Source organism: Sciurus carolinensis, chromosome 2 (assembly GCF_902686445.1).
Source record: "Sciurus carolinensis chromosome 2, mSciCar1.2, whole genome shotgun sequence".
NCBI lineage: Eukaryota > Metazoa > Chordata > Mammalia > Rodentia > Sciuridae > Sciurus > Sciurus carolinensis.
The window spans coordinates 42,614,039-42,626,650 of NC_062214.1; the positions used below are offsets into that span (position 1 = coordinate 42,614,039).

At 43.6% G+C, this 12,612-nt stretch overlaps 1 protein-coding gene across 1 annotated transcript; it reads left to right on the top strand.

The window, feature by feature from the left end:
• The first annotated feature begins 1,904 nt into the window (after positions 1-1,904).
• On the top strand, positions 1,905-11,869 carry Banf2 (BANF family member 2). Its single transcript, XM_047542581.1, has 2 exons — positions 1,905-2,030; positions 11,723-11,869. The coding sequence occupies exons 1-2, from the start codon at positions 1,905-1,907 to the stop codon at positions 11,867-11,869; spliced, it is 273 nt and encodes a 90-aa protein (XP_047398537.1).
• Positions 11,870-12,612: the final 743 nt, after the last annotated feature.

Consider the following 12,612-nt stretch of genomic DNA (forward strand, 5'->3'; position numbering starts at 1 on the left):
ATCTCTAGTTCTAACTAGCAGCCTGTGGACTTGAATAGAAGAAATGCATTAAGTTCTTAAGTCCATGCCCACTCCAATGCTAACAGCTACCAGGGCAGTGCAGTGAAAGAAGGAAATCCACCCAAACCCAGAATTGGGGCTGCCATTTTGTCTGACTGAGGAACTTGCTTTACCATCAGGTCAGGGAATCTTCAGTATTTCCATTGAGCAGGATATTGTGTGGTTACTGAATCTTGTCCATTTTCCCTCTGTAAAGAGAAATTCTTCTTGCAGATATCCTTTAACTGTTTTTTTTTTAGCATTGTTGGCTATGTTAATGGTAGTGAACTTTGGAATTTTGTTCATAGTTTACCTCCAGACAGGATGAAGCATGAGATGTACCTTCCCCAACAATATGACCTTGAATCTGAAACTCATCACTAGATGAATCACAGGGTTGCACCCTTTGTGGAAGGGGGTGAGTCTACTTTAGCTAAGTGTTATGGTTTGAATATGAGGTGTCCCCCAAAAGCTCACGTGTGAGACAATGCAAGAAAGTTCAGAGGAGAAATGATTGGGTTGTAAAACTCTTAACCCAATCAGTGATTTAATCCCTTGACAGGGATTACCTGAGTGGTAACTGAAGTGGTAGGGTGTGGCTGGAGGAGATTGCAATTAAGGCGTGGCTTTGGGGTATATATTTTGTATATGGAAAGTGGAGTCTCTCTCTCTCTGTTTCCTGATGATGTGAGCTGCTTTCCTCTGCCACACTCTTCTGCCATGATGTTCTGACTCACCTTGAACCTGAGGATTAGAGCCACCCTTCTGTGGACTGTGACTTCTGAAACTGTGAGCCCTCAAATAAACCTTTCATCCTCTATAATTGTGTTGGTCAGATCATTTAGTCACAGCAGAAAAAAAAAAAAAAAAAGAACTGACTAAAACACCCAAGTATAGGTATTTCTGATGATTATATAAGGGAAAGAGTATTATGCAGTTATTGGCTAGCCAGAAGTAGACTTTTGGTGGAACATTATGGTTATGGTTTTAACACCCATCTCCCCTTCTCTGGATAATTATCCTGACTTTTTTTTCAGGTAACTACACCTAAACTCACAGCTCATATGACTTAGAGAAAGCCAACTCCATTCCTAGATCTAGGTCTGGGGCATTAGGCTGCCAGTAAGCTCACACTAAGGAACCCAGGCAGATCTTAGAGACCAGATGAGTCATCTGCCTAGAACTTCTGAAAAATGAGTTCTTTCTTTTCCTGCCTTTGAGGTGACATTTTTGGAGAATATGAGTGCTAGAGTAGTCATTTCACCACCATGAGGGGAACCAACAGATATTGAAACCAATTCAAGGAGGGAATGTCAAAAGAATCATAGAGAAATAGAACTGCAACCTTGATTGTACTGTATCTACCTTCACCCCTGGATGTCATTATACAATGTCAGTTTGAAGAGTTTCCTGTTACTTGCAACCAAACAAATAACTATGATAGTATATGACAAATGCTAGAATAAAAGTATGACGAAAGTGTTGGGTGGTTTAGGAAAAGGGTCGATTAATTAGCAAAGAAAAGTGGCTGTTTAAACACGTGGGGTAGAAAGAGTTGGACGGGAACGTAACATGGTTCATATTGTGAAGCATACACTTTTCATGGGGGATTTAGTTAACTCATCTGCAGCCATCATTACACATCTCTTTGCCCATCCAAGTGGGAATAGAAGTGTAAAGTGCTCAGTGCACGGCACTGTACCTGACATTTTAAAGTCCCCAGTAAATGTTGGGTGATGGAAGGAAGTCTACCATCTGTTGCCCCCAATCCCTTAATAAGCTGAGGGAGCTCCCTAATGTCCACTCACATTGTGAGCAGTCAGGCATCTCCTAATTCTTTCTCTTCCCCACTGCTGTTGCAGGAGATGGATCACATGTCTCCCAGGCTGAGAGCCTTCCTCTCCGAACCCATTGGAGAAAAGGATGTTGGCTGGGTGGATGGGGTCAGCCGTGAGCTTGCCATCAATTTGGTTACCAAAGGGTTCACCAAGGTAATTTGTTTTTTCTTCTTCAACTTTTCTTCTCTTCCCCCAGTTCTGCCAGATGGCAACCCTGGCCATGTGACCTTCTGAGGAGCCATCAGAGAACAAAGCTGCCACTTGGCAAGGTGCCACATGCTTCAGTGCTACTGACCCCACATGCTTGAGAAAACTCAAGGACTTGTAGATGATAGGCAAAGAGAATTACTTTAGCTCAGAGAAGCAGGGCTGGGTAAGCTTTGCTAGGTGTTCAAATACTAAGAGCTTGACAGAAGTGGGCTCACCACAAGAGTGTGGGGCAGTATCAGAACAGATGATGTGGGTGCACTCCCTGCTCCCATGAAGGGGCCTATAGAACTTCACTTGCCCCTGTCAGAGCACTAGCACAGCAGTGGCAGGCAGAGACCCAACAGATTGTGGTCTACATCAGAGTCAGGGGATGTGAGTTATTTTAAGATGTCATTTCCAAGCCAACAATGACCTCAAGATATCCAGTGGAATGTGAATGTAGAAGACTGTTTTCCATTGCTATAACAAAATACTTGAGATTGGGTACTTTATAAAGATAAAAGTTTTATTTAGCTCATAGTTTGAGAGACTTAAAGTCCAAGGTTGGACAATGTGTTTGGCTTCTAGTGAGGGCTCTCCTGGCCACATCACAACATAGTACATGACTTTGGGGCAGGAGCCTTGAGAGAGGAGGCACAATCACATGATAAGACAAGAAACCAGATGGTGGGGAGGGGGGCCACTTTTATTTTCCTATTTATTCATTTATTTATTGGTGCTAGGGATTGAACCAAGGTCTCGCACATGCTAAGCATGCACTCTACCACTGAGCCACATCTCCAGCCCCTATTCTTGCTCTATTTATAAGAATAAATAAGAATAAGAATAAATAACAATTTCTTGCTCTCTCAAGAGTTAACCAGGGTCCCATGAGAAATACATCAATCCCTTCCAACGGTGATGCCCTCCTTGACCAAATCATCTTCCACTAGGACCGCTTAAAGGTTCCATCACCTCTATGCCACCACACTGGGAGTCAAGCCTCTAAGCCATGCATGGGGGAGGGGAGAAAACCACATCAAAACTATAGCCCTGAATATTCTATGTAGTTATTTGCTTTTATGGGACTGAAAATGCTGCTTGGAACCTCAGGAGAGAATAGGCAAAAGTCCCAAAGGAAGCAAGTATTTACAAAGGAGGCTGGGAATTCACACAGCCTTGCAACCCCAGTCAAGAGGCACCAACTCAATCGACCTACTGCTATGAATCCCCTTTCAGTTTTCAAGCCCAGTCTACACCACCAGGCAGGACAATGTTATAGAAACACTCAGAGAGGCTGGGAACTACTGCCTGCATGGCTGATGATTCTGTTGGTTTGCACCCAAATCTGATGCATTGGGCCCACGGTTTCATGATTGACACTTGGTGCTGGACCAGTCATTATATATTCTGAATCTCACCCTGATCTCCCATCCAACTTAATATCCAGTTAGGTGGTATCATCAGGGAACTTGAGCTCCGCAGTTGATGTAGATTGGATTCTCCTCCCTGATTAGGGAGCTAGAGCCATTCCCAACCAGGTAGTGAAGTGGGCAAGTCTGATTAGGACAGAAATTTTAAATGAAACATTCTTTTTTTAAAAAATGACTGTTCCTTTTATTCTTCTATTGTAGTATAACGTAATTATGGGGATGTGCATTAATGTGAAGAGTTCAGACCAATGAATTTTTACATACATAGATACACCCATGTACACACCATCTGGAACCAGTGATCTGACATGTTCAAAATTCCAGATGGTGCCTTTGCTGCTCTTCCCAGCCAGTGCCATCCTTATCCCCAGAGCAACTGCTGTTCCGATGTCTACCACCATTGATTTAATGTTTCCATAATTGTGGAGTCTTATTATTGTTGCTGAGCTATGCTTAGCATTTAAACACTTTTTATTAAGGTATAATTTACATAAGTAATTTTCACCTTTTGTATTACACAGTTCTAAGAGTTTCGATGGTCGTGTAGCCACTACCACAATCAAGACACAGAACAATCCCACCATTCCAACATAGTCATTCCCCTGTGTCCTGATATTCACCATCCTCAGTTCCTGGCAACAACTCATTTATTTTCTATGTACATAGTTTTGCCTTCTCCAGTTTAACTTTGTTTTAAATAAGGATTATAGTTGGGATGTCAGATATGTTGAAGATAAAGGAATGAATGAATAAATGGAAGACTTTCAGGCACCAGAGAACTTGCCTACATAGTCAGGGCTATAGGGATTGCCTATGTGCATCCTGGTCCATACACATGTGCCCCTCTTGTGTTCAGGCCCACATGACTGGCACAGTGTCCAGTGCCCCACCCTCAGTCCTGTGCATTTCTAGAACCATGGATTCCTGGCACTGACACTGGGGATTTCACTGTTATCCTCTGCTTTGAGCCTCTTCGCCTGTTATTTAGGTGATGATAGCTGTCTTTGCTTTATAAATGAGGAGACAGAAGCTCTGGGAGATATTGTCTGACTGAGGTTCTAAGTGAAAATAAAAATGACCATGAATTATACTGTCAAACTACACAAGAAGTTCCAGGTGGTTATGCCAGGCAGGGAGAGGGCTTACACTACGGTTTAGTAGTGAGACCCTGTATCAGGGCCCAGAGTCAGGATGAGCCCATAGGAAGACCCAGGAGGAAACCCAGATGTGGCTCTTATAAGATGATCATGTGCTGCAGATTCCTGGGCAAGGCCAGAAATCAGAGCTTCTGGGGCAGGCAGATCTTGACAGTGGGGTGTTCTCCTATTTAGCTGGTGAAAATGCAGGTTCCTGTGCTTTTATTCACTGCCTGTCAGGGACCTAAACTTGGCACAAGGAGGGACATATTTCTGGGTCTCAAGCCACTCAGACTTTGCTGGCCTCTGCTGAAGTGTAGCTGAGCCCCTCCCTTCCCCTATCTAGACTGGAGCCTCAGTGTCTTCGCCACGAGCAAACTGCCTCTGATTCCACCCATGCTGGTGATAACTTTCTTGGACTTCTCCGTGGGCACTGGCTCTCTCCACACCCCTTCTAAGTACCTGCTGGGATGTAGTCTGGTGGGTCACTTCACACCTACTTGCCTGGCTCCTCAGAACTCAGCCATGGTCTCTCTCCAAAGATACCACAACACTGCAAGCACAGGGAGAAGTGAGGCACCAGCCTCCTGTCTGTTGATTGATCTGAGTGTCCTGTCACCTTTAGGGGTGTGGCCCTGAATGGGGTGGGACTTCGAGGCTCCTTCACAGCTCTCACCAGTTCCTACATCTGGTACCTTCTCCTCTGTCCCTGCCCCTATAAAAGTCTTTTATCTTTTCTTCAACAGCAGATTGGGGTGCTAGAAGGGGACTGTGCTGATATCCTTCCCACTTTCCCCAGAGCTCTGGCTAAGGCATGGACGGGTTTCCAGCTCATGGCTTAAAACATGACTTTCAAAACTATCGATTAGGGCTGGGGAGATAGCTCAGTTGGTAGAGTGCTTGCCTTGCAAGCACAAGGCCCTGGGTTCAATCCCCAGCACCGGAAAAAAAAAAAAAAAAAAAAACAAAAACTATCAATTAGCTGATCACAGTGGCACAAACCTATAGTACCAGCTACGTGGGAGGCTGAGGCAGGAAGATCTTTGAGCCCAGAAGTTCAAAACCAGCCTGGGCAACATAGTGAGGGGTCATCTCAAAAACAAAACAAAGCAAAATAAAATAAACACAAGAAAACAAAACTGGATTCACCCAAGTCTCTTCAGGAGCTCAAAAGAAATGTGACTGAGCTCTATCTGGGTTATCTTGTGTCTTCTCTTCCCTTTGACCTGAGGACCTAGAGGTCCTCTTCCCTTTGACCTGAGGACCTAGATCCCAAATGTTAACCACCAACCACATCTGCCTCCTGAGCACTTATCTGAATGAAGATGTCCCAGAAATATAAAATACACACTTTGATATTAAAGTCTTAGAATCTCCACCTCAAAAGTATATAAAGCATCTCATCAGGTTTTTTTATTGATCACATATTGAAATGATAATATTTTGGGATTATGGGATAAAATAAAATATATTATTAGAATTCATTCCAACTCTTTCCTTCCCCCTTGTTACTTCTGTGGCTTCTAGAAGATTATATATTACATATGTGACTGTTTCACCTTCTATTTCCATTGGACAGAAGTAGGATTATGATAGAAAGGGATTATGGAAATGGAAAAATCTATTTTGCACATGGTGCCAAGGCTTGCCAAAGCCTTACTCTAGCTCTCTCTTATATTCCTGTGCTCCCCACCCTGATCGCACCCACTACCACCCCTGCATTAGTACCAGGCTGTCTGCGAACCACAAGCACATAGAGGAACCACCCTCCTCCAGCCTGGGGTCTTTTGAAATGGACCTTGGTCCCCTTCAAGCATTCACTTATGGCCTCCTTCCTCTAGGAAGCCTTCCTCCTGCCAACCCCACCCAACAGCTCCCTTTTCCAAGCAATCTGACTTTTCTGTGGGTCATCAGTACATTGTTGTCCTACTGTTGACTATGGTACACGTGGCTTAGGAGCCCACACTGATGTCAGAGGCACAACATGCCTGTGGTTTTCTTTCTATACTCCTCTGAGCAGAGGATGTGTCTGTGTCTTCTTACTTGTCCCTTCCCTAGGAAAACTCATCCTGGGTGGGTGGATTTCCACACATTCAGTAAATTCAGTGTTATTGGGCAGGGCCCTGTGGGGTGAGCATACCACTCTGGAGATAGCTGTGGGGTTCTCCAACAGCATGGAAGTAACTTTAACATCCCAGAGAATCAAGTTGGTTTTAGGGATTTTTACAGACTCTGGAAAGCCATATCCTTGAGCCTAAATCCTCCTTCTGAGAGATACTTAGAGGATCAGAGTGGAGTAAATGTCTTGATTGCCCACCTGCTCTGCATATGAAGTAGCTACACATCAGGCACCTCTAAGTGGGTCACATATATTTAATCTCATTTAATAGTCAAAAAAAATCCTTCAAGGTAGACTATTTCATCTCCATTTCACTGATGGAGAAACTGAGGAGCAGAGAGATCATACGTGACTTGCTCAAACTCACATGAGATAACAGAGATGAAATCTGAATCTGGGCAGACAGGTGGTAGGATCTGGACATATCATTGGGCTGTCTGCCCCCCTGAAAGTGAAGTGTGATGGAGACACTTCTCATGCAGCTGCCCTGACATGGATTACCTGCAAGACTCTGCCTCTTTCTTACCTGGCCTGCCTGATGTCACCCACACCTTCATCTCAAGACTCTCCAGATTCCAGGATCTTCTATCTCCTTCCAAAGTCACTTTGTTATAATTGGAAGAGAGGAGAGAAGGCTGAACTCAGGACCAGGAAGCCCCAGTGAGGTCAGCCCTGGTGACTCTTATGTCACAAGATGCCCATGACTAAGCTACTAAGGGATCCAGTTCCTGCCTGTCCTCTCTGCTCACATTTGACTTTACTGCCTGACATCTGGACCCTGACAGGAATCAGTCACATAAGTTTGGGTGTAACCCTGCATGGGGTCACCAGATAAAATACAAGGGGTCCAGTTAAATCTGAATTTTGGATAAATGGATAATTTTAATAGTATAAGCATGTCCCAGGGAGACAGGGAATAGAATAAGGGGCAAGACCTATATTGGATTGAGCATTAACACTAAAAGCACAGTGTTTTAAAACTGAAGTGACCCAGAGATAATGGATTTGCAAGGTTGCCATTGGCTCTCAAGTGGACACAAAGACTTGTCAATGTCTGATTAGAGAAAATCAGATGTGCGGTGTTACTACTATATGGAGTCTTACAGTGGTGTGAAGTACATTCCATATAGGCACTCAGGAGCTGGCGACCTAAGCACAGGGAGTGTAAGAAACTTGAGATAAGAGAATTAGGCCATATCATAGTGAAGGTTCAAAAATCAAAAATTATTATGGGGGCTGGGGATATAGCTCACTTGGTAGAGTGCTTGCCTCACAAGTACAAGGCCCTGGGTTCAATCCCCAGCACCAGAACAACAACAACAAAAAAAATTATGAGTGCAGATGAAGGCCAGCTCCCTGATTTTCAAGACCCAGAGAAAAGTGAAAATATGAGACCCTTTGCTCCAATGTATTAAGACTTTTAAGATGGCAAAAGCATAGCATTGAATTGAGTCAGGGATCCTGGGCAACCACACAGGTCATACCTAAGGAAATCTGACCCTGGTGCAAAGTTAGATTGCTTCTGTTTAGCAAGAAGTGAACACAGTGAAAAAAGGGGGTGGTTCCCACCCTACTTGGGAGAAGCCCCTGGATAAGCCTCCCTGCTTAAACTTGAGGGCAAGTCTACCATGGAGCCGCCATCTTGCTGCTATAGGAAGAAATGCACATCCCTGACTTGCCATGGAGTGGGAATGAAGGGTCATCTGCTCAGGGTTTCTGTGCTTCTGTTTCTGGATTTCTGAGAACTTTGGCCCAAGAAGGCAGGTTAGGGGTTCACTTTTTGGAGACAGCGAGGAAACCAAGTAGACCTTGGGCAGAGTCATGATGTGAGCCCATGACTCCTGCTTCCCTTGGGAGCAAGATGAAGTCCACAGGGATGAAGCGAAAAGGTAGGTCATCTTTCCTTCCCTACCCACTGGAAGATGCACAGAAAAAACTAAGGATGGAGCATCAGGTTGCAGCTCAGCTCTGGAGGCCCTTCCTTCCTGCAGCATTCTTGGAAAGCTTGCCTGGGTCCTGCTGGTCACACATTCCTAGGTTTCCTGGCTGCTGGGCCTGGTGGGATATGGAAACTGCAATCACCAAACTGCAATTATCCGGTCAACTGATGCTAGCATCTGGCCCCGGAAAGAGGCAGAGGATGAGCCTCCAAACTGGACTGCAGATGGTTTAGATGTGGAAGAGTGCGGTAGAGAGAGGCAGAAGTCTTAACCTCTTAGATTCCTGAGAACTCTACCTGGAGAATGGGATGAACAGGGCACATGTGAGTGTCGGATGTATTCAAAGGCATCAGGTGTTTCCAGCAGCATGTGGCCTGTCGGAGTGCTCTTCCTAGTATTATTAATATTATTGTTATGATAAATGTTTCTCTCCTTGGACAAAGTTCAATGTCTCTCGATCCTGTTATATTCACCTTGGCACCTCCCATACCTACAGCACCTGGCTCAATTAACAATAAATACTCATTTTTTTAAATGTTGATTTTAAAATATCTGTGAAATTCACCATTGAAAATGAGAGGATACTGGTGAAAAATGAGATCATACCAACCAACTGCTTAAAAAACTAAAAAGATTAAAGTAACAGTGTCGAATCACCATGAAATCTTGGCTTTTTTCTCTTTTTGACAACTGGACCATGACTAAAAATAAAATCCCCTGCTGGGGGTGTATCTCAGTGGTAGAGCAGAAGCCTAGGTTCAATCCCGAGCACAACAAAAAATAAATAATAAGTAAAATAATACCTTCAAATTCCATTGCTTAGGTACATTTTATGACTGGGATTCAGTGTTTTATTTGATTTCTCTTTAAAAAAAAAGTTTCCTTTGGTTAAGATGAAGTTTGCTTTGTTTTGCATAATTTAAAGTCAACAGACACCAGCAGGTTTTAATGGAAAGGGTCCAGAAATTGAAGTCATGAGTGAACACTGGTTTTCATTGGTTCCAGACTGGAAAGTGCCCAAACCAGTCCCAAGAGATGGACATGTAATGTGATGTGAAATCTCTAGCCTCCACCATGTAGTGGTTTGGCCAGTTTATGGCCATGTGGTCCTTGGAGATCTCTTTCTCCATGTGGCCCTTCTTCTTGTTAATAATGGTGTAATGAAATTGTCAAATCTTTGGTGTGCAAGTACTTAGAAACTAGGGAATGCCATAGAAATATGAATCATAGTGCACTTAATATTTTTTTAAATTTATTTTTATTGTAAACAAATGGGATACATGTTGTTTCTATTTGTACATGATGAAGGCATACCATTTGTGTAATCATACATTTACATAGGGTAATGGTGTTTGATTCATTCTGTTATTTTTTTCTTCCCCCCACCCCTCCCACCCCTCTTTTCCCTCTATACAGTCCCTCCTTCCTCCATTCTTGCCCCCCTCCCACCCCCCATTATGTGTCATCATCCGCTTATCAGAGAGATCATTTATCCTTTGGTTTTTTGAGATTGACTTATTTTACTTAGCATGATATTCTCCAATTTCATCCATTTGCCTGCAAGTGTCATAATTTTATTATTCTTTATAGCTGAGTAATATTCCATTGTGTATGTATGTATATATATATATATATATATATATATATCACAGTTTCTTTATCCATTCATCAATTGAAGGACATCTAGTTTGGTTCCACAATCTGGCTACTGTGAATTGAGCAGCTATGAACATTGATGTGGCTGTATCTCTGTAGTATGCTGCTTTTAAGTCATTCCAAGCTTTCTGAGGAATCTCCACACTGCTTTCCAGAGTGGCTGCAGATAGTGCACTTAATATTTATCTTACATGTATGTTATACACAGAGACTCTTAGAAAGTGTATTAGTCAGGGTTCTCCAGAGAACCAGAACCAACAGAATATATAGGATTATAAGAGGGAATTTGTTGGACTAGCTCACATAGTCAGGGACTGAATATTCCTACAAGGGCTGCATACAGGCTGGAGACCTGGAGAAACTAGTAGCTACTCAGTGTAAGAAACCTGGAACCTCAGAACGAGAGAGAGAGAGAGAACACATCAGTAGGAGGCTTGGAAAAGAGGGAAAGAAGGACAAAGCTTAGCATTTTATATCTCTTATGCTCTTCCCCCAGGACAAAAGAGCAATTTGATTTTTCGAATGTTTTCCCATTTCATTCACTTCATTTGCAGGGCAGGTTGCATAATGTACAGACACCGAGACCTAGGTTCTGCTGGTCCTTACTTCAGGTTGAGTTGCGTGAGATCACACAGGTGGTTTGCAAAAAAAAATCGATGCTAATATGCCCTTCACCTGTCAGCTACACGTGCACTGGTTCTAAGCAGAGGGAGAATTTAGCTCCCGGGACACATTGCAAAGTCTGGAGATGGTTATGATTGTCACTCTTTGGGAGGGAGAGAGTGCAACAGCATCTAGTGGGTGAAGAATGGACCCACAGCATAGAATTACCCAATGTCCCAAATGCCGAGGTTGTGAGAACACTGTGTTAACAGCATTTGAGAAAGTGGTGGGGGTGAAAAAAGAGCATGAGTGTGTGTGTGTGTGTGTGTGTGTGTGTGTGTGTGTGTTTCAGAGAGAAATACTGAATGAGAGGCCTGAAAGGAGTTTCTGAAGGGTGTTAGTCCCACTGCTCAAAAGGTTGTCCTGGACCTCTGCTGGGAACTTGTTAGAAATGGGGACTTCCAAGTCCCACCCTAGATTTAGACTCTTCTGAATTATAACCTGCCTTTTCATGGAATCCCAGAGGATTTCTGTGCTCACTGAAGAGGAGGACAGGTTCTGGTTCAATCTCCCAAACCAACCCAGAGAGACTAGCATTGAACTTGGCCTTACTTCTCACCTGAAGCCCTGACAGTCTTCCTCAGATGGGACCTGTACCCCAACCCTTGATTGTCCCATGAGTCCCAGTGGTTGGGGGCGGGGAGGGCACATCTGAATGGGATTATAATAACCATTCCCATTTTCCTCTCTGCCTTGTCCCTTCTTTCAGGCCTACATCCTGTTGGGACAGTTCCTTCTGATGCACAAAAACGAGGCTGAGTTTCAGAAGTGGATCATTTGCTGTTGTGGTGCCACTGAGTGTGAGGCCCAGGAGAGCTCTAACTGTCTGAAGGAATGGTGTGCCAGCTTCCTGTAGAAGCATCCTGCTGCTCTGCCCCTGGGTAAAAGATGACCTCTCCACCTAAACACAGACTACTAGTTGTTATTTGTGTTTTTTACTTTATTGATACACATGCGGCCAAAAGGAATGCAGAAATATAAAAAAGGACAGTCACAAGAAAAATCACCCCATAACCTACTGCCTAGAAACTGCCATCACTCACTTTAGATGAATATCATGCCAAATAGCTCTCTGCAAAAATTTATATAATTATAATTTTATTTTTAAGTGGATTGTAAATTTTGCATTAATGATCTATTGCTATATAATGAATTACCCCCTAACATGCAGCTGGGCATGGTAGTGCACTCCTAGAATCTCAGCAACTGGGAAGGCTGAGACAGGAGGACCACGAGTTCAAAGCCAGCCTCAGCAAAAAGCAAGGCACTAAGCAACTCAGTGAGACCCTGTCTCTAAATAAAATACAAAATAGGGCTGGGGATGTGACTCGGTGGTTAAGCACCCCTGGGTTCAATCCCTGGTACAAAAACAAAAAACAAAAACAATCCTCCACTCTAAGCTAGGAATTTTCATTTCCCCCTTTAACACTGGGAATCGTCACTCACTTTTCTCATGTATTGACTTTTGTCTTCCCTCTAGATGAAACAGCTTCAATTCTCCACTTCCCCTGCGTTTCCCATCTCTGTCATGTGATTTTGCAGTCCCTCTCAGTGAAGGTAGTCATTCCCAGTCCTTTGACTTAGACTTATGACTTGCTT

What these genes read in the sequence shown, in the direction of transcription:
- Banf2 (XM_047542581.1), top strand. Translation starts at nt 1,905, where the DNA reads ATGGATCACATGTCTCCCAGGCTGAGAGCCTTCCTCTCCGAACCCATT. An exon ending in TTACCAAAGGGTTCACCAAG is followed by an intron (nt 2,031 to 11,722) that starts GTAATTTGTTTT and finishes CCCTTCTTTCAG; the next exon opens with GCCTACATCCTGTTGGGACA.